Source organism: Pelodiscus sinensis, chromosome 1 (assembly GCF_049634645.1).
Source record: "Pelodiscus sinensis isolate JC-2024 chromosome 1, ASM4963464v1, whole genome shotgun sequence".
Lineage (NCBI taxonomy): Eukaryota > Metazoa > Chordata > Testudines > Trionychidae > Pelodiscus > Pelodiscus sinensis.
This window is the reverse complement of record NC_134711.1, coordinates 55,474,675-55,497,033: the sequence shown is the minus strand read 5'-3', so window position 1 is coordinate 55,497,033 and position 22,359 is coordinate 55,474,675. Positions and strand designations below refer to the sequence as shown.

General features: G+C 44.5%; 1 protein-coding gene across 5 annotated transcripts in view; it reads right to left on the bottom strand.

Annotated features, from left to right (window-relative positions):
• The window catches only part of ANO6 (anoctamin 6), a 187,577-nt gene that overhangs the window by 47,274 nt on the left and 117,944 nt on the right, over nucleotides 1-22,359 (bottom strand). For 3 of the 5 annotated variants that reach the window (XM_075930414.1, XM_006126490.4, XM_075930400.1), the window contains 3 exons: nucleotides 17,847-18,049; nucleotides 17,323-17,428; nucleotides 8,976-12,998 (listed from right to left, as the gene is read on the bottom strand). In XM_075930414.1, the coding sequence (XP_075786529.1) occupies nucleotides 12,792-12,998; nucleotides 17,323-17,428; nucleotides 17,847-18,049 (516 nt within the window). In that variant the 3' untranslated portion in view covers nucleotides 8,976-12,791. Of the gene's footprint in view, nucleotides 1-8,975; nucleotides 12,999-17,322; nucleotides 17,429-17,846; nucleotides 18,050-22,359 lie in introns of those variants that run through there. The other 2 variants (XM_075930407.1, XM_006126492.4) reach the window with 1 other exon arrangement.

The window sequence follows — 22,359 nt, the reverse complement described above, 5'->3', positions numbered from 1 at the left end:
AGTTTTTCCTTCCTTTACAAGCTATCTTTGAACAAATGGAAAAATCTGGACAAGGCAAACTGTGCAATAGGAGTTTCTATTGTGTGTGTGTGTGTGTGTGGGGGGGGGAATATATACACACAGTGGGCTTACTACAGCTCTCTACTCCCAGGACCTCTCCTCCTCACTGAGGTGGGCTTGCTCGCTAGCCCTCCCACCCCCAAGCCTCTCTTCCACATCAAGATGTGCGTGTTTACCTCCCCCCCAACCTCTACTTGTTTCTGGGGAGGACACATTCTTCAACAATACAGTCTCCACCTCTTGGCCACAACCTTTCCGGACTATGGGATTTTCCTGCCCATGTGGTGAAATAGTCTAAAAACTGATGTGACCAAATTCTAGCCTTAATAATTATTTATTAAAATTGCCCTTTTAAAAAATCTGGTCCACTACAAAAGTTGCATGTTCATGTCATCAGAGCAGGGTTTGCTTTTCTTCAGCCACTGTTTGATCCTAACCATGGTAACTGAATTAGTTTCACAAGCTAGGAAACTGAGACAAATACTAAAAAATCATTTACAAAGATAGCTGAAGAGGCAAGGTGGGTGAAGGAAATATCCAGGAAGGGACAACATTTTGATCTTGTGGCTCATATTCCTGCACTGCTCCTCAGAGCTCTGTGTAGCTGGAAACCTGGCCCCTTCTACCACCATAAATCAATCCAATAAAAGATATTCTCTCACCTACTTGGTCTCTTTCATATCCTGAGACCAACATAGCCACAACACTACAAAAAAAAATAACAAGGTACGGCTGAATTGGACCTTGAATTGCATTCTCAGATCCCATCACATAAAAAAAAAAGCCAAGTCCTGAGACACAGTCACAACATGGTTCCCATATGTACCATAGATTGAAGGTTGATCTTTTTATTTGTGGAATTCTTTGTTTTAAGCAGATCCCCTTAGTCAATTGTGTTTAGATGATGAACAATGGCTCAGTGTGGTAGGAAGAGTTTTTAAGCCTCTCTGACTCTCAAAGGCCAGCTGGAAAACTAGTGAAGTCTTTGATTTAGTAGCAAAACCTGTTTTCATTACTCAGCTTGAAGTCCTGAGGACAACCCAAATTCCTGCAACACTGAACTTTCAATAAGACACTGTTTACTTGATTGTGTTGTCAATAAGGTGTTATTACTTTAAGTACAAGATAAGAAAGGATTTTCTAGTTGCTCCAATTAGGGATGGTGAATGTCTTGTCTTGTCTTTGCAGCTCACTGGGAACCAACCACAGAAAGAGAAACACAAGGAAATTGGATGAAACTATTTTCTGGGTTTATGTCATTCAATTAAAGCTTTTAAGATTTAAAGTTGCATGAGATCTCTTAATTTTTTAAAACTGCTCCTAGTGTAGAACAGTTGTATAATATGCACCATTATAGGAGCCATGGCTTTTGCTAAAGCAGATTGTGTGTGTGTCTGTATGTATGAGTGTTTAAAACAATTATAGGTATATAAAGCAAGACACATTTTTGTCAGGAGGAAAAAGTCTCCTAGTTCCTCTGTCATTAAAAGAAACTTGCAAGAAGCAGTTATAGGGCCATAATCTGTCACTAACCCAGAACTGCAAGCCCCTTTGAGATGTAGATCAGTGGCAGGATATGGCTTTTACATAGCTAACTACTATTTAACAACAGATATGGAAAGAATTTTCAGTTTAGTTTTTAGAAATACTTGCCACCAGCTATTTCCCATCTGGAGACCTGTGGAGAGAGCTGCTCTCCCATCAGTGCCCCATTACTGATACTACCCAGCAGAAATTCTTGTCTGATCTAGTTTGTGCCACAAAAGATACAGCATGCTTTAAGAAAACACAGTAACTAAAAAAAATCACTCTCTGACCTTTCTCACACTGTCAGATGCAAATGTCACAGATTCCATGGACAGGCAGCCAAAATGGCAATTTCCTTTAGATTTTTGCTTATTCCCTTTAAAACTATATTTTAGGCCCAGTTTTGCAAACATGTAGCTATGTATGTAATTCTCCCCGTTCCTTTAATTTGTAGACTTGAATACGGAAGCTTGTCTACAGTTAAAGGCTAATTTGGATTAAGATGTCCACACATGCAGTTATTTGGGAACAGCTATTGCACTTTAAAATCACACCCTACTTTAATCTGAATTACTTTCCATGTGTAGATAAATATTTGCAGCTGTGAAGGATAGGAACTAGAGTCTTAAGGACATAGTAGAACTTCATCAGCCGGCTACTCAAGTAAACCGCATACAGGCATGAAGCTATCTAAAAGTTTCATTTATTAATTCAGGTAAAAAACCCAAGGGAAAAGGGACACACTGGGCAACTGGCTGTGGGAGCTGAGGGATTTCCGGGGCATGCTGAAGAAATAGATTTGCTCCTAATCTCAGTGACTACAGACTGTTTTTCTTCTCCCCACTGTAAAAGGTGCTCTCAAAACTGCTTGCAGCCCCTAGACCTCCAAAGAATTAGCCCTGTACCATCCCTTTGGGATTAGTACCTGTTCTATGGTTGACTGCTGAGCTGTAGATATTTGTCACGCTCACTAGTGTTGCTGAGACAATAAAAAGAAAAAAGCCCACACACTGTTACAATGGCTTATTTTAGATGACACAGCATGCTTCAGTTCAGTCTGGGCAGGGTCAAACAGTTAGACTGGTTTAGAAAATGACCAGCTGAATGAGAAAGGGGTATCTAACAGGAGACAGTGGTTAGGTAGAGCTAACCTGGATTGCATACAGTGGAGGTAATACACTCACTGGCTGTATGTGGACATAAGCAGAGGCTGCTTATTGATGCCTGCTCGTTAGCCAAGAAGCAGGAAAATGATAGGGGAAGCTGGTTAGTAAATGGTTACTGTCAATAAAAACATCTTTTATTGAACAATTGTTAATAATGGATAGATTATTAAAACAGAACATTTTTTGAATTGATTTTTCTCCATTTATGCTGGGAGTTTGGATTTCATGCAGTTTGGACAATGGGAACAGATGCCTCAAGCTAAACTCATTTAATTAAAATTGTCCATGAATAATGTGCCTTATAACACACATCTCTCCCTGTGAGAATCCCTGCATGCCTTTCTTCACTGCTTCAAGCTCAGGCTGCTTCTTCAAGGCCGTCTTCTCCCCTTCCAACTGGTCTGCTCTTTTCTTTTACCGACAGCCCCTTACTCAACACACTGCCAACCATAATAGTCTTATCTATTCATTGATCAGATCCTTGCACAACTGGCTCCATGTCTTCCACCATGATACCTCTTACACACCCTCACTGAACATGAGCCCATGACAACCACTACCTTAAAATCTCACCGAGTATGTCGTTGCTGGAAAACACACGTATGCTTCACTCGGGTTATCGTAGGTTTTGTTTGCGCTGCTGTTTATGTTGCCATAAGTTATGTTGCTCAGGGGTATATAAAGGCACCCCCGACAGACACCCCCCAAGTAATGTAACTTACATTGACTTAATGTGAGACCTTCATCTCACTACGTCAGCAAGCAATGCTCTCCTATCAGTATTGCTTCCGCCTTATGCCATGTAGGATTAATTATGTCAATGGAAAAGCAGTTTCCTATCAACTTATTGCAACTTCACCCAACCCGCTAACGTGACCCCACTTCAGGAATTGCAGCAGTGCCAGTTTAGCATGGTAGTGAGGCCAAGCCCTAACTGGAGAGACATTTGTAAGGAAGACACAGCACTTCAGCTTTTCACATGTGGGCAGTCTGAGTTAAAGCCTACAGGGTGCCACTCGTTAGGGGCCAGTGCTGGCTGCCAAACAGCGGTGAAAGCAGTGTTGCAATAGCTTCACGCTTATTTGTACCTGAAGGCTTGTCTCCACTCCACTGGGGATTGACGCTGCAGCATTTGATCCACTGGCCATCGATTTATCCTGTCTGCTTAGATGCAATAAATCAATCTCTGAGCATTCTCCTGTCGATGCCAGCACTTTACCAGGATGAGAAGAGTAGCCAGCATCAATGGGAAAGCAGTTCCATGCCTGAGATTAGTATGTCAACTTCAGCTATGCCATTTGGCCAGTGAAATTGTGCCCTTTAAGTCCCACCTCTGCCATAAAGCTAAAAATAAATCAGCCAATTAAAGCTTATTTGCGAGAACAGAGGCATTTTCTTTATAATTCAAAATTAAGCAAATGTGTTTATTTTGGTATCCCTTGCCCCTTAGCTGCCACTGGTCTTTTGGACTGTAAGCTCATTGGTGAAAGGACAACACTTAGTATAATAGGTCCTCACCAGGGCTCTGGCATTACCACAATAAACAGAGTGATTACCTACCCAGCTTTCCAAGGTACTGACTGGAAAGCCAGTCACAGCAAGAACGTGACATAGACTGGTCACAATTTGAGTATGTTTGGAATTTGGGTTACATTTTAAAAATTGAGGAGGGACTGGGAATAAATATGTTGCAAGGGTGTGATAGTTATGTTGGTCCCAGGATCGTAGAGAGACAAGGTGGGTGAGGCCTCTCACCGAAACAGGGTGCCCTCAGTTAGACCAGTTCCGCTGTGCTTTCACAGGTGTGACTGTCTCCTCACTAGCCCTTCCTTCTCCCACAAAGCCACACCATGGATAGGCTGGGGGCTGCAGGTTTCAGCAAGGGGAAGGCAAACCCCCTCATCCAACAACTAGGGGAGAAAGCAAGATTCTGGTTTCCAGGTACCTACGCAAGATGAGACTTCCTAGTCCTACCCACAATTCCGAGAGAAAAATTACTGTTTCCCCAGGGGGTGCCAGAGAGACAGTTCAATGCAGGGACATTGAAGGTGGGCAGGGGGTACCTGGAGGCCGAAGGGAACACACAAGGGGGAGCAGCTCAAGAAGGTGGTGGGGTGGTGGCGGGGGGGTTGGGAAACTCAAGGGCATTAGGATAATTGTGTTTGAAATATTGGTTACATTTTAAAAATGAAGGAGGAGGGACTGGGAAAAAATGTTGCAAGGTTGCAAGCCATGTTGGTCTATCGAACGAGAAAAATATAACAAGGCAGGACAACTAAAAGCGAGCGTGGTGATTTAATAAGCACAGTAATGGGTGTTGCCGAGTGTCTGAATCAATGCTTTGCTTCATTGTTGACTAGCAAAAATGCAGTTGTAGTCCAGAGATTAGAGTTTTTTTAAGGGGCTAATCATATCAAAGCACATAATTAGCAAATTAGAACAATAGAAGGTGCCAATTTTAATTCTGTTTGAGCTTACAAATAAAAATCCAATTTACAGAGCAGGCTCAGGAAGAAGCCAATACTACGATATTACCAGGCTATGGGAAATGTTTATTTCTTACTAGAGGATTTATCTGGCATTGCTTGGGTCCTTATGGGGCTCAGGGCAGGGCAGGGCAGGAGTCAGGGCAGGAGGCTGGGAGGTGTGGGGGAGCTCAGGGCAGAGGGTGCAAGGTGCAGGTCTCAGGGCAAAGGGCTTAGAGCAGAGGATTGGATGTGAGGGGGGGGCATCAAGGCAGAGGTGCAGGAATCAGGTTAGGAGGCTGGGAAGTGTGGGGCTGCTTCTGGGTGGGAGTGGAACTAGTGTGTGTGTGACCATTTCCCGGCTCTGGTGTCTCCTGGGAGGGGGTGCAGTACCTGACTTTGTGTCTTCTTGGGGAGGAGGAGGTGCAGTTCCCAGCCCCAGGCTCTGCTTCTCCATGGGGGGAGGGGAGCAGAGCATTTCCTGGGCCCAGCCTCTCCTGAGGAAGGGTATCTCCTATATGTGTGTGGGGGGAGGGGGGGAGAGGGTGTGGCCTGGGTCATGGTTCCTGGCCTCCCCTCGAAGGGTGCGGGGCATTTCCTCCAGGAGTGACTCAGTGATTCTTGGCCCTGGTGTCTCCTGGTAGGGGGTAGACTGTGCTGCCAGGACCTGGGGGTGTTCCCAGTAGGGCTGCAGCGGCAGGGCCAGTGGGCAGGGGGCTCCCCCCTTCTACCACTGTTCAGGGTAGGGGGGTCACTTACCCTGTCTAGTGGCCAGCAATATCAAAAGCCCTGGCTTCAGCTGGCCATGCTCTTGCTGGTGCAGTTGCCGCCGCTCCCTGCCCCCAGTAATCACTCTGCAGTATCGCTATCCCTCCAATCAACCCCCTTCCTCTCCGTGTTATAGAAAACAATCCCATTCCAGGCACTTCCCATTTTCCCGGCACAACCAAGCCCTGACTTTGTTTTAAGCTAGGATAAGAGGAAGTTGTGTACCACATTGGGTGATCCTACCTCTAATAGTTTAGGAGGTGTTCTTGAACAAATGGACTTGCACACACACACACACACACACACACACACACACACACACACACACACACACACACACACACACACACACACACACACACACACACACTCACCAACCAGAAGATCAGGATCTCTACTGGTAGATCGTGGAGCCATTGACAGGTGATTCTGACAGGTTTGGCTGGGAGACTGTCAAGTACCGGCATTTCACCTGCCCCTTTCAGCATTGCTGTGTTGCTCCTTCCCGCTACCTTGGAGCTGCCCCCCAGCCCTGGGAGCCTCTTGCTTGCTGTGCATGGCACAGGAGGAAGAGGAGGGGCTGCTGATGTCAGGGTGCCCCTCCCACCACCTTGTACCCCATCTCCACAGAGAAGCGGGGGGGCAGGGATGGAGAGTTTGCTGGCTGCTTTTGGGAGGGGTGCAGGGCCAGAGTAGAGGCGAACCTGTCGTAGCCCCCTGCACCACCACCCAGAAGCCACCCATGCTAAACAGTGCCCAGCTAGAGCGTGCATTCTGAACCCCAGCCCAAGTCCTGAACCCCTCCTGCACCTCAAACCCCTGCTCTAGTCCTGAGTCCCCCTGCACCCAACATCCCTCCCAGAGCCAGTACCCCACACCTCAACTCTCTATGCCAGGCTCAGCTCAGAGCCCCTCCCACACTCCAAATCCTTTAGCACAAAATCAGAGATCACATCCCCCTCCCTCACACCCCAGCCTGATAAAAGTGAGTGATGGGGGATGGAAGGGGGATGGAGTGAGCAGGGGTGGGGCCTTGGAGAAGGGGTGGGAAGGAGGTGGGGCAAGCGTGTTTGGGTTTGAGGTGGATCCTGGATTGCTCCTTGATTGCACTTAAATTCAAAAAGTGATCTCATGCTTTAAAAGGTTAGAGACCACCGGATTCGAGAAATATTACCACAATTGAAAATGCATGTAGGTTGTGTTGCTGCTGTTATATCGAGTCACATCCTAATCACTGGGTACATATACATTGCCTAGCATTACCGGGTGTGTAGGCCTAGCTAATACAAATAAATACTTGCTATCGAGCCTGCTCTCTTTCGTGAGGGGAATTACATAACCCTTCTTTCCTATTTTGTCAGACATGAAATGATAATTGGGGCATTAGGCAAAATCCAGACCAGATGTAAATTGGTGTGATGCCCCAGACAATGGCTGGACCAAACTGCATTGCGAGGTATACAATGGAGTAAGCTACACAGCTTACTGGCATGTGTTAGAAAATGGGTGTAATTGGTAAAGTAGTGTAACTTGCGCCAATGTGGTATGCAGTGGGTATGCAACATAAGAGCAATTTACTTGCAGAATGGCAAAAAAGGGAAGGAGATAGCCAGTAAACTACTAACACAGTGAAACAACTAAGTGTGCTGCAAAATTATATATTCCTGCTAAAGCATATGAACTGCTCAAAGTATGAGCCTAGGCTGAGTTATCTTGTCTAGAACAAGATTTAAGCACCTGAGTTAACACATTAGCTAACATTGAAAGAGAGATCCATTCTCCTGACAGACACCTCCTGACCTTCTGAGCACTGGAGCCGGCTAAGGTGGGGGGGACTGTGCTGCCCAGCCTCCCAAACACTGGGGCTGGTCAGGACACAGTGGGGATCATGCTGCCTGGCCTTCTGAGTACTGGGGCTGGCTGGGATCACTCTGCCCAGCCACTTGAGCACCAGGACTGGATCCTGGGTACGCTGTGGCTATGCTCCCCAGAGGTGGGGAGAGGGGTGCTATGGGTGCTGGCTCAGGCCCACCAGTGCACGGCAGCATCCAGAGCCCTGACTATAGCTGGCCACTCTCTTAGGCTATGTCTACACAGCAGCATTATTTTGAAATAACATAGTCCACGTCCACACAGCAAGTTGTTATTTTGAAATAATGTCAGGCTGGAGGACTTCTTACTCTGACTCCTGTAGCCCTCATTTCATGAGCGGTAAGAGACACAGAAGGAAGAATGTTCTTTCTTCAACTTCTTGCTGTGTAGTAGACTGTGCCAAAAGTCGAGTTAAGCTATTTTGACTTTGGCTACGCAATTGACGTAGCTGAAGTTATGTATCTTAATTTGACTTTTGCCCTGGTTGGTAGATGTACCTTACTAGTGGACCATGCTTGGGGAGCACCGTCTTTCACCTTTGATAATAGAAAAAGGAAAAGTTCATGAGTGAAGTAAGAGCTGTAGATTGTTTTTAGTTGTAACGTGTCTATGTCAAATAAACGCCACACCTCGAGCCAGAGGGGACAGGTGTAACAAACTAAAATTCATATTGGACATGCAGTCCCAGAGGATAAACCTGGATTAGAAGGAGACTCGAGAAGGGATCCAAAGGCTGAAATACTGGGAAGTAGGGTGCTCATTATAGGCCTGATCCTGCTGAAATGAAATTTTGGAAGAAACCGAATCTCAAATCATTATAGAGCTTACATTGGTTTTAAAAAGCACCTAAATCATCTGTTTTTGTGAGAGCATAATGATTTCTTCCCCTCCATATCACAGCTCTTCTGTTGAAAAGGAGGAATTCCATCATCCAGACTTTAGAAAAGAAGCTGATAGTTCTCAACAGCAGTGGCACAAATTAATGGCAAGAGCCTGAAAAAAAATGCAGTAATATGGAAAAGAGCCAATATTAATATTCTAACAATTTAAACGTGGTACTTGGTGGCAGCACTACTGTTCTGCTTATAAAAAAGGAAACACAAATGAAGCCAGTGAATACATTTTAAAATAAACTTTATTAAAATGATAAATATAGAGAAAAGTTTTAATGTTTAGAAATAGCAAAAGTCCTTAGCAAAAAATACAAAATGTACATTCATCTGCATCAAATCATATCAACTTCTGAAAAAACCTTACAAATAGTGGTATTGTTATGTAGTTTATAAAGTTGCTTAAATAGCCCATTAGAGACACAAGATGGGTGGATAATATTGTTTACTGATACAACTTCTCTTGGGGAAAGAGACAAGCTTTTGAGCTACACAGAGCCCTTCATCAGGTCTGCCCTCATTGGATTTATCCCAAAATGACTTTGGCACACAGCGGATGATGATGTCACAGTTTGTGATCTGCAGCATCACACGTGAAAACACTTATTTATATTTTCAAGCAGATTCTAATTTTCCCTTTCAAAGTCTAGTGTAACAGTCTCTGAGTGACCGGGTTTCTAAAGGAGTTACAAATACTATTGTTTCCCCCCTCCTGAATGGTTCATTCTTACCCTTCAACAGTTCAGAGAGGCCAAGTAATCTCATTTTTAGCAGGTGTAGGTGAAATCTAGGTAAATTACATGGAATGTTAAGGAACATTTTATTTAAGATATTCTTTATTAAGGCACCATACTTTTCACTATCTGTAAGGGTATGTCTACACTAGCCACCCTAGTTCAAACTACGGTGGCTAATGTAGTCATTCGAACTTGCAAATGAACTCCTCATTGCAGGAGGAGTAACGGTAGTTCGAATTAGGAGCTTTAATTCAAACTACCTAGCCCATGCGGCGTGTAGCCGCGGGCAGGGAGTTCGAACTACCGGGCATTTAAAAATGGCGGCACCCGGGAACATGCAAATAAAGCCTGAGATATTTTAATCCCAGGCTTCATTTGCAAGTTCGAATGACTACATTAGCCACTCTAGTTCAAACTAGGGTGTCTAGTGTAGACATACCCTAACTGTGCTCAAAATAAGACTATATATACAGAGAGAGAAGTGATACAACAGACCAAATGCACTCCTGTCATAGGCTACGTCTACACTGGCATGAATTTCCGGAAATGCTTAAAACAGAATAGTTTTTGTTATAAGTATTTCCGGAAAAGAGCATCTACATTGGTCACAGATGCTTTTCCGGAAAAGCCCTTTTTCCGGAAAAGCATCTGTGGCCAATGTAGACGCGCTTTTCCGGAAAAGAGCCCCGATCGTCATTTTCGCGATTGGGGCTTTTTTCCGGAAAAGACTACTGGGCTGTTTACACTGGCCCTTTTCCGGAACAGTGTTCCGGAATAAGGACTTATGCCCGAGCGGGAGCAGCGTAGCTTTTCCGGAATAACGGCTGATTTTGTACAGTAGAGCGTCGTTGCTTTTCCGGAAATTCAAGGGCCAATGTAGACAGCTCGCAGCTTATTCCGGAAAAGCGGCTGATTTTCCGGAATAAGTGGCCCAGTGTAGACACAGCCATAATGTTTTCCTGAAGGAGGAATAATTGGCAAATGTGAATTAAGACTATGAGGTTCAGGAGAATAATGCTAGGTGACAGCAAAAGGAAGAGATGGTATACGCCCTTGACTTTACAGTACAGGCAGTCCCCGGGTTACGTACAAGATAGGGACTATAGGTTTGTTCTTAAGTTGAATTTGTATGTAAGTCGGAACTGGTACATATTATAGGGGAAACTCTAGCCAAACATTTCTCCAGAGCTCAGTTTTATTCTCTCACACCTCACTTCCCTCAGTCCTTTATTCTCAAGATGAGGTGTCTGCTGAGAAAAGCCGCTCCGCGTCTCCCTGGTCTGCTGGGGGGGCCGCTAGCTTCACATCTCCCTGGTCTGCTGGGGGGAAGCAACTAGTGCGGGGTTGCCTCACCCCGTTTGTAAGTAGGGATCTGATGTAAGTCGGATCCATGTAACCCGGGGACTGCCTGTATTGCAATTCAGTGGCCTGAAAAGGTCACTGGGAACCAGGGGCTCCTGTGTGTTAACCCCGGCTCTGCCACACATCACTGTGTGATCACAGAAAGGCACTTAACGCTCTTTGCCACAATCTCCCCACCTATAAAATGGGTGATAAACGCTGTGAAGTTATTTACATAAGGCCAAGCTATTGTCCCTTCTGAGGCTGGTCTCTCAAGTCCCTCCTGATTTTGTTCTTTTTCGTTAGGTAAATATTCCCCCCCCCCCCCCATCCTCTAAAAGAGTCTTAATATGGATTTTTTTCTCATCATGATTATTGATGAATGTGGCACCAACCTCCTGGGTAGGTACTCGCATGGTCAGCCTGATCACTGTGGACACGCTGCTTTTTTCAATGTTTTAGCTCAAGCAGAGCTGGCATGTGTCTGTCTACCTGTGCTAGGATTCACATCTCCTAGCCACTGTGTTGCCACATGCTATTTTGTGATGTATGCATTCCTTGCACACTGAAAACTATCATGGAAGGGAATGGAGTTCTGGCTGTAAAAGAAATACAGAAGTGAGCCCTCCCTGCATATTGATTTAATATGTGATGAGAATGTGGACTCTCACTACTGCGATAGGTAAGAAGCCACTTAGAGTGCACAGGTTCACAACAGAACAGGAAAAAATGGACTACTTAATGTGCATCAACTGGATAAAGACACATCACCTGATTCTCCTCTCCCACTGCTAGTCAGGGATTTACCTCTGACCATAAGCAGGTAGCAGCGAGAGGAAAATCAGGCATGTAGTGCTTCCTCTCATTGTGATTCAAGTCCATTCTGACACGGTTGATTGAAATATCTTGTAATCTGTGTAATCCCCGCAGTGTATTTCTTAGCTTATATGGCACAAGCAGGCTTATCATGGCAACAGCAATGGCTGAACCTCCAAATGTTTAATTGTTGTCATCTTTTCTTTTTCCATCCCTTTCTGGTTTTGACTTTTCCTCTTAGCTTAAGTATATATTCCATGATCGAATTATCCAGTGACAGCTGCTTCAAGTGATCATCACATGGCAGCTGTGTTGTTTTTAATACAAATGGCTTGGTGTCTGAGGTTTTGTTCACATTGAATAGCAGATGAAATAATCAATGGCAGAATGAAACCAGTGGCTGCTGCATTTCAGAAAGAAGCTGCCCCTTGATAAGAGAACAGTCTACTGAAAACATCATGAATGTTTTTTCTGTCCAGCTAATGCTATTAAAGACATCATTTTCCTCTTTCCAGGTGATAGCAATTACTACAGGGAGGGGCAACCTAAGCTAGTGAGTGGCTGCATGAGTGGCCCTCCATCTCAGGGAACTGCAGGATTGTCATAACCAAGATGTTCTCCAGGGATAGGGTAGTTTTGCTAACCGCACTTGCATACATAGAATTCGAGGGGTGTGCCAATTGAACTGTAGCAGCGCTTTGATTGGATGCAGAAGAAGTGTGTGGCTCTCATAATGTTTTGTGCAATCAGCACGCACCTCAATTCACGTGCCCCAAGTGCATGGCACTTTTGTGCTACTGATAGGAAAAAACCTACACAGATGAAACCTAGCAGAATCTGACAAGCCTGTGTGTGGGCTTGTAAACAGAATGTTTCATGGGCCACACACAGAACCCTCATCGGCCGCATGTGGCCCTCAGGCTACAGGTTGCCCACCGCTGGCCTACTGTGTCTCATGGCTTTGTATTTTCCAGTCCTTGCCTTTGTATCCAATGGTGTCCAATGATGCCCCAGATAGAGGTGACAGTTATAAGAAGCTATTTGCTAGAGGGAGTTAATTCCCAACTTTTGATTAGCCGTTAGCAATATTTTGATTCACCATTATTCACCAATACTAAACTGATTAAGTACTCTCAGCGTATAACACTCTTATTCCAATTTAAGTCGGTAAGTGCTGTCTGCTCCTGTCCAGATTCTGTCAGCTATTTTCCCAATATGTTTTTTCATAACTTTGAGATGATTCTCATGCAGGAGTTTCTGTGTTAAGTATTTCTCTCGTTTGATCTTGCTCTTTGTCTTTTGTGATACATCCGGAATTGCGTATGAAACAATAAACTTCACACAGTATATGATATGCTAGGGAAGGTGAAAATCAAGCATGTCAGTCATGTAGAATAGGATATTATTACTTCTAATGAGGAGCTGACAGCTCATGCTCTCACACAGATGTAATTTTCGAAGTCATGCATGGGAAAAAATAAGCCCCAAAATGGTAACCAATCACAAATCCCACTGATAATCGAACCTGGAGATATTTTGAACAAAAAGAGGTCTCAACCATGCTTGTAGTTGTGTCCATTGCTGCATACTAACTCAAATATTCTAGGCCTCAGAGTGATGGTTGCGGTGACTGTTTGGGTGGTTGTGTTGATTTGTGTTTGGGTTGCAAACATTCTGGGAGAGTTGTATGGATTTGTGCAGGTAGCAATGAGAGGCATGTGCTGTGGTAAGGGGCTGTGGGTATTTGGGATTATTGTGAGAGTTGGTTCTGTTTCTGTGGGTTGTTGTGCTGATTTGTGTCAAGAGGAAGTGTGCTCAGAGAGTGGGGTTGATTTGTGCGGGTGATAAATAAGGGTGTCTGCTGTGATGTGGCAATGGGCCGCGTAATCCACCATCTGTGCTGTCTCCCTCATACAACCAATGAAACTGTTGCATGCAAATTAGGGGCAAAGTTAGGGTGGTGGATGGTTGAGTTATCTCTACTATCCCAATGGTTGAGGCCTCATGACATGGCACACATACATGCCTTACTATAGTTGTAGACAGCACAGGTATAATTCGTAACGTTAAAATAGCTGAGTACTTAAAAACTGGATTGTAACAGACCACAAAACCAATGATGATTCAACCTGGTAATATTCTGAACATAAAGAACCCCTATAGCAAGCTAATAGCTGCTTCCTGTGCTTCATGCACAAATATAATAGTCTTCATAGTGACACACAGAGTGACTTTCTTGCAATCTCGTTACATAGATGAAATGTTACATTATCTTTAGCAAGGCTCCACAAACTATAGAATCTACTCACCCGTGGTGAGTAGATTTCAGCCGCGTGCCCCATTTACCGGCAGCGCGCGCATGCGCAATGTGGCTCTTACGCATACGCAGTGCAGGGCTGGTAAGCGGCTTTCGCCGCTGTTTGTCAAGCCCTGATCTTAAGGGTACATTTGTATTGTGTACCACACTAGCTAATTGTCCTTGTGAATACAGAACTCTGGGAAGGAACAGTGTCCTGAGATACATTAGGGCTATGTCTACACTGGCCCCAAATTCCGGAAAAGTCATGCAAAGCAGGTAAGTCAGAATAGGGAAATCCGCGGGGGATTTAAATATCCCCCGCGGATTTAAATAAACATGTCCGCCGCTTTTTTTCCGGCTTGGGGAAAAGCCGGAAAAAAGCATCTAGGCTGGCGCGATCCTCCGGAATAAAGCCCTTTTCCAGAGGATCTCTTATTCCTACTTAAAAGTAGGCCAGTGTAGACGTAGCCTAGCTGTCTGAAAATAAAGGAACTACTGATTTGTAATATTGGCTTTGACAGCAACTTTTCCCATAGCCTTGGGAAACTTGTTATCTGCTGACTTCCTGTCTGGGACTGACCTCTCTCCCCACCTTTCTTCCCCAGGTGAAACATCTGGGTTGAGTCCCTCTTCCTTAAAATATTGGAGCTGGTTCAGACTTGCCCAGATGACTGCTGGACTTGGTTACATCTCCTCTGACATCCTTCCTGGATTCTGATCCAACCACCACCAAAGTCAGTAGAAGTCTTTCTATTGACTTCAATGGGCTTTGGATCAAAGCCCCTGATGAATTTTATACTGGAACATTTAACTAGTTTGCTCCTCCCACAATCCTAAATTGCTTCATAACTCCCGAGATGCCTCCTATCTGGCTGCAACAAAAGCCTCCACCTTTTCTCAGATGACTTCCCCAATTCAGTACATCAAAGCTCTATGGAAACACAAGTTTCTTATAAGCAGATGATACAGAAATTTAGGAGCAGCAGTGTTTTATTCCGTTCTGTATATGGATACAGAGGAGGCCACCCAATAGACTTAGATGAGGTACACTAAGAAGCAAGTCAGTCCCAGAAAGGAAACCATCATGTAATACAGTTTATAATCTGGATCCTACCCTCTCCCTGAGACATTTGAGTTGTGATGGGCATTAAGAAAAATTAAAGGGGTGGGCTGCAGAGGGGGAAAGAGTGAACAGAAAACAATGTTACCTGTTCCCTAAACTTAATAATATTAGACTATGTTGAAGCAACAGCTTGGAACACCTTTTTTTGGAAAGATGCTTCTGAGGAATAAAAGCCAAACCCGTACTTGTTTTACTGAAATATTGGTAGATGACTAGGTGGCAGCTTTACAGATCTTCAGTGATAGGTAATAGCCATTCTGCCTAAAATGGTCCCAGGGAGTGTGTTGAATGGACTCTGACCTTTTATTATTTGCATTTAGTTGTACTTAGGGGTATCAACATGCAAGGCATGGTACATGTGTAACAAAAGAACAGTCCCTTGCCTGGAAGTGTTTACAGTATAAGTATATGATAAAACAATGAGTAGGTGTCGGTGTGCAAAGAACAAAGGTGGGGACAGTTATGTTTAGTGTAAGTAACTAGTGATCACTGCCCACCAGCCACCTCGCAGTCAGCAAGTGGCCGAGACACTGGAGAAAGGGCAGGATTGTGGCCGAATCCTAGAATTGGAAGGACCAGTCTGAATTTACTCCAGAATTTGTTCAAAGAGAGGAACAGCCCAACTCTCTTGCACTGTGGGAGAGGTCAGAGTCCAGAAGTCATTCAAGCTCTTTGACTCAGAACCACCATTTTAAAATTGGGATAATAATACCTCTTTAGCTGCTAGATCAGACAGAGCACTCTGTGGAGTTATGTCTGTCTATAAACTGGCAGATGAAAATTACTCTATAAATTACTCATACGCTATAAACATACTCTATAAATTACTATTACTACTAAAAGTGTGCTCTGCCTATGCTTTTAACTATTTACCCTTCCCCTTCAGATTTGCAGCTCATGATTTTATTGCAAGTCTCAAGATATTTAAGTTTTTCTTAAATCACCTGGCTCCAGTAGCTTGGGATTTGTCAAAATCTTTGCATTTCCTCTTTTTTTTTAATAAAAAAGAGTACATTTTAACCTGTCATTATTAGAAAGAAAAGCTTGAAAATGAAAAATCTAAAGGCTCAAAATCTAGACAGAAAATAAAAAGAACCTAACATTTTTTATTATATAAAGAGTTTTCAAGTAAATTACATGGATTTCTGGGGGCAGAGCTCATGATTTTTGAATGACTGAGGCAGGCAATGCTGGATTATCTTCACACTTGTGGACCATGCAGCTTCTCTGTTGCTCCTGTCCCAGCTAAAACTGCCGATGTAGATCTATAGTGATGCAGAGCAGCTCTTTTGCCCCCCACTTCAGATTTAGCTCTAGATTTGGGCATTGTGCTATGCTCCAAGTAATGGAGGATAATGTGGCTATACTGATTTTTACCTGACAGGAAGTATTACAAGACTAATATTTATCATTATTTTACACATATAATTCTGTGTATGGATGTGCGCGCGCGCGTGCGCACACACACACACACACACATACACACACACAGAGTTGCCAGGTCTCACACACACACACACACACACACACACACACACACACAGAGTTGCCAGGTCTCTCTCTCTCTCACACACACACACACACACACACACACACACACACACACACACACACACACACACACACACAGAGTTGCCAGGTGTCCGGTATTGGCCCAGACAGTCCGGTATTTGCGGCCTCTGTCTGGTAAAAAAAAAACACACTAGAAAATACCAGACATGGAAAATGTCTGGTATTTTTTGTTTTTCTTGGACAGAAGGCTGCTTCAGACATTCCTCCCCTGCTGCATCTGGCGGGGGCGGGGGCAGCGGCGAGCAAGGGGATTTAAAGGTACAGTGAGGGGATTTTTTTTTTGCTCAACCAATTTCCCTCCCACCCACCATGTTCGGTATTTTTTCTGAAAGTATCTGGCAACCCTACACATACACACTAATCCAACAGCTATATACACACATTAATTAGAGCAATGTTTTTTTCCTCATTCTAACATACAGAATTTCTCTGACAGTATTTTAAGTTCCCAAACTAAGGAGCTGCTAAATGCATAGGGTCAAATCCTCCACCAGTGTAAACTGATTTTAAATGAAGATAGGCTGATTTATACTAGTTGAGGATGTAGCCTATAATATTCAACATTCTTCACAAAATAAAATGAACAACAATTTTGAATGAAAAATATAGAATTAATTTCAAATTGATTTTTTTGATCAAGGGGAAGCCTAAATTTAAAAAAAAAATCAACCACAAAATGTACTAACCTCCATGACAATGATGAAAGACAGTTTGGCTGCAATCACGTGCCAGTAATAAATGTTGTGTTCATACTGATATTGGTGCCCAGGAGGATATCGGAAATCACGATATCTAATGACAGTTTAGAAAAGTCAAAAAAGTAATTTCAGCAACCTCTGCAGTAACGCACTATAGCCAGGGGATGGAGCAAAATGTGTCACATTTAACACAGCCTAGAGTCATGTATGCAACTAAAACAATGGGTAAATTTTACATCTACAGAATAAGCTGAACCTATTGAAATACATTTTTCCACTATACCAAAAATACATTTAACTCACCTTTATATTGTTTTGAATAATGCATTATTAATTATTGGGGGAAATAAAATGAATCTAAGGTTCAGAAAATTCAATTCTTTATTTTACTTTTTGACTGTCCTTGAGCTTATCTGAATCTTAACATTATTAAAGAGATTTTTATAAAGAAAATTAGGATATTTTATTATGGTTTCCTTTCCAATGACAAAGAAAAATGATTTGACACTTGCCTGCATGTTGTTTGGTTGCCAAACCAGGGAAGTGGAACTGGTTTGCTTTCACTTTTGAAGTCCGATATATTGAAGACAGAAAGTGTATTGTTGATATACCCCTGCATGGTGTAACTGCTGTGATCCCCATGGGGAGGGACTGAAAAGGACCAGTAATAAACCAAACGAGGAATCATATCAGATGTAAATGCAATTATCATTGCCTGTATTTTAGAAGAAGACAAAAAGGGAACAGTATTTAACTGGCAGCCCTTTTATATTTCATTTATTTATTTATTCATTCATTCATTTTAAATATTTTTACCCCGCCTCTCTATTTAAAATATTTAAGGCAGCTTACAAAAGTTTTAAAACACAATAAATATAAGAATAAAATACAAAACCCCAAGGCGGGGGGGACGGACATAAAACCTGCCAAGACACCTCAGGAGGAGGGACACACATACATACACAAACTCAAACACTAATAAAAGCACAGGTAAAAGGTGGCGTTAGCCTGGCACCAAAACAGTGCCAGTGTTGGCACCAGGCAAATGTCAGGGGGAGATGGGGGGAGAATTCTATAGCTTGGGGGCAAAGGCTGAGAAGGCTCTCCTCCATGTAGATGTCAGTCTTATCTCCCTCCATAAGCGGAGGAACACAGAGCAGAGCCTCCCCAGCTGACCTCAATCCCTGGGCAGGTTGGTTTGGGAGGAGATGGTCTTTCAAATACCCTGGTCCCAACCCATTTAGGGCTTTGTAAGTCATAACTAAGACCTTGAACTGTGCCTAGAAACATACTGGAAGCCAGGGCAGCTGCCAGAGCACCAGCATGATGTGCTCTGTATAACAAGTGTTAGCTACAACTCAAGCAGCTGCATTCTGGATTAGTTTGAAGAGTCGGAAGACTCTTCAAAGGCAGCCCTACAGAGAGCACATTGCAATAGTCCAATTGGGATGTGACAAGAGCATAAATCACCATAGCCAGCTCATTCTTTTTCAGGAAGTATGACAGCTGGCAGATCAGCCAAAGTTGCCCAAAAGCACTCCTGGCCACTGATGAAATCTGGTTCTCAAATGCTAGAAAAAGGTCCAGGAGGACTCCCAAGCTGTGTAGCTCTTCTTTCAGTGGAAGTATAACCCCATCCAGAACAGGTAACACACCGTGTTCCCGGACAGATGGCTTCCTGATCCACAGGACCTCAATCTTATCTGGATTCAGCTTCAGCTTATTTGACCTCATCCAGTTTATCACTGCCTCCAGACACCAGTTCAGATTGGTCGTCACCACATGTGGATCTAATGTCACAGAGAAATAGAGTTGGGTGTCATCTGCATATTGATGACGCCGTCCTCTAAATCTCCTTATGACCTCTCTCAGCAGTTTCACGTAGATGTTAAACAGCATAGGGGACAAGATGGAGCCTTTCGGGATCCTGCAGCACAGTCGCCATGGGGTCGAGCAGCACCCCCCTAGCTCCACCTTCTGAACGCATCCCAACAGGTAAGACCAGAACCACTGCAAAATAGTGCCTTCGATACTCAACTCCACCAGGAGCTCCAGAAGGATACCAGGGTTGATGGTACTGAAAGTTGCTGAGAGGTCAAAGAGAATCAACAGGGACGCACTCCCCGTCTCTATCGCTGGCATAGGTTATCTACCAGGGAGAACTAAGGTGGTTTCTGTTCCAAAACCAGGCCTGAAGCCAGATTGAAATGGGTGTAGATAATCTGTTTCTTCCAAGAAAGCTTGGAATTGCAACGCCACTGCCTACTTGAGTAGCTTGCCCAGGAAGGGAATATTAGTGACTGGGTGATAGATAGTGGGTCCAGGGAAGGCTACTGAAGGAATGGTTTTATCACCACCTCTCACCTTTCCCGGTGAGAGTACAAGCTGTGGTGTGAGTGTGTGCCTGTGCCTGACTGTTTGAATTTTACAGTTTGAAGTGTGAATTGAGAGTCTGATTCCAGGTGAGTGCTAGCAGTTTCAGTTTCAGCTTCTGTGGCAGTTGGGACTGAGAGCCTGCCATTGTTCCCTTGATTGCCTCTGATTAGCCTCAGGCTCAGCCTTTTCCTGTGTGACTCAGAAGGGGGCAGGTCTGACCTAGGCAAGCAGGCTTTAAAAAGCCAGAGCAGTGCGACCAGGGGACTGCAGACAGGGGAGTTGAAGAGGGAGTTGAGCAGAGGGAGTGACTGATGGTGATGAAGACCCGTAGCGCTTGTGCCAGTACTTCTCCTGTCTCCTCCACCTGTGCCTGTATCCAGACAGAGAACCTGAGCATGGATGCCTCTACCCAGGTCCTGGTGTGGTCTTGCTGTATTTGTGGCTTGCAATTCCCACTGAGTGATCTCCAGGCTGGGGGAGACAACCGTTGTGAAAGGTGCCTGCTGGTGGAATCTCTCAGGCAGCAGGTGGGAGAGCTACAGGAGGAGGTGGCCAGGCTGAGGAGCATTCGAAGCCATGAGGAATTCCTGGACAGTATTCCTGTGGAGTCCACGGAGGTCACTGTCCTAGGATGTGGGACTGTTGACCAGCCACTTATGGAGGAGGCAGTGGTGCAGGGTGAGAACTGGCAGCTGGTTACTTCCGGCAGCAGGCAGTGTTCCACCCCTGCTCCTAACCCTCCCACTGTGTTGTTACATAACCGTTACACTTTACTTTCAGCAGGAGACAAGGAGTCACCCCCCACAGTGGAGGAGACCAGGCCTTGCACCACCAAGGTTGAGCAGTCTCCTGCCACCACTGCGAGGAGGAAACGTAGGGTAGTGGTGGTTGGAGACTCTCTTCTGAGGGGAACGGAGGCACCCATCTGTCGCCCTGACAGCTCATCTCGAGAGGTATGCTGTCTGCCAGGGGCCCGTATCCGAGATGTTACGGAGGCATTGTCGAGGATTATCCGGCCCTCTGACTACTACCCAATGCTACTCATCCACGTGGGCACAAATGATACTGCCAGGTGTGACACTGAGCGGATCAAGTGTGACTACAGGGCTTTGGGGGTACGGGTGAAGGAGTTTGGAGCGCAGGTGGTATTCTCTTCTATCCTTCCTGTCAAAGGTAGGGGCCCGGGCAGAGAGAGGTGCATCCTGGAGATGAATGCCTGGCTGCGATGATGGTGTCGCTAGGAGGGATTCGGCTTCCTTGATCACGGGGTGCTCTTCCAGGAAGGACTGCTTGGCGGAGATGGAGTTCACCTTTCCAGGAGCGGGAAGGCCTTGTTTGGACACAGACTGGCTAACCTTGTGAGGAGGGCTTTAAACTAGGTTTGTCGGGGGCAGGTGAGCAAAGCCCACAGGTAAGTGCTGCATGTGCGGGACTGGGAGATGGGTTGGAAATGGGAGGGACTACGGCCTATAATGGCAAGGAGAAAGGAGGGTCAGGGCACAACAGGGAGGCAAGATCAAATCAGTATCTTAGATGCCTATATACAAATGCGAGAAGTATGGGTAATAAGCAGGAAGAACTGGAATTGCTAACCAATAAATACAACTATGATATCATTGGTATTACAGAAACCTGGTGGGATGGGACGCAGGATTGGAATGTTGGTATGGAAGGGTACAGCTTGCTCAGGAAGGACAGACAGGGAAAAAAGGGAGGAGGGGTTGCCTTGTATATTAAAAATGTACACACTTGGACTGAAGTGGAGATGAACGTAGGAGATAGCTGTGTAGAGAGTCTCTGGGTTAAGCTAAAAGGGGTAAAAAACGAGGGTGATATCATGCTAGGAGTCTACTACAGGCCACCTAGCCAGGTGGAAGAGGTGGATGAGGCCTTTTTTAAACAATTAACAAAACTATCCAAAGCCCAAGATTTGGTGGTGATGGGGGACTTCAACTATCTAGACATATGTTGGGAAACTAACACAGCGAGGCACAGGCTATCCAGTAAGTTTCTGGACTGCATTGGAGACAACTTTCTGTTTCAGAAGGTTGAAAAAGCTACCAGAGGAGAAGCTGTTCTGGATTTGGTTTTAACAAATAGGGAGGAACTAGTTGAGAACTTGAAAGTGGAAGACAGTATAGGGGACAGTGATCACGAAATAATAGAATTCATGATCTTAAGGAAAGGTAGAAGGGAGACCAGCACAATTGAGGTAATGGATTTCAGGAAGGCAGATTTTGATAAGCTCAGAGAACTTGTAGGTAAGGTCCCATGGGAAGCAAGACTGAAGGGAAAAACAACTGAGGAGAGTTGGAAGTATTTCAAAGGGACGTTGTTAAGGGCCCAAAAGCAAACAATTCCGCTGTGTAGGAAAGATAGAAAATATGGCAAAAGACCAGCTTGGCTTAACAAGGAGATCTTGCACGATCTCAAAATAAAAAAGGAGTCATATAAAAAATGGAAACTAGGACAACTAACAAAGGATGAATATAGGCAAGCAACACGGGAATGCAGGGGCAAGATTAGAAAGGCAAAGGCACAAAATGAGATCAAACTAGCTACAGGCATAAAGGGAAACAAGAAGACTTTTTATAAATACATTAAAAGCAAGAGGAAGACCAAGGACAGGGTAGGCCCACTGCTTAGTGA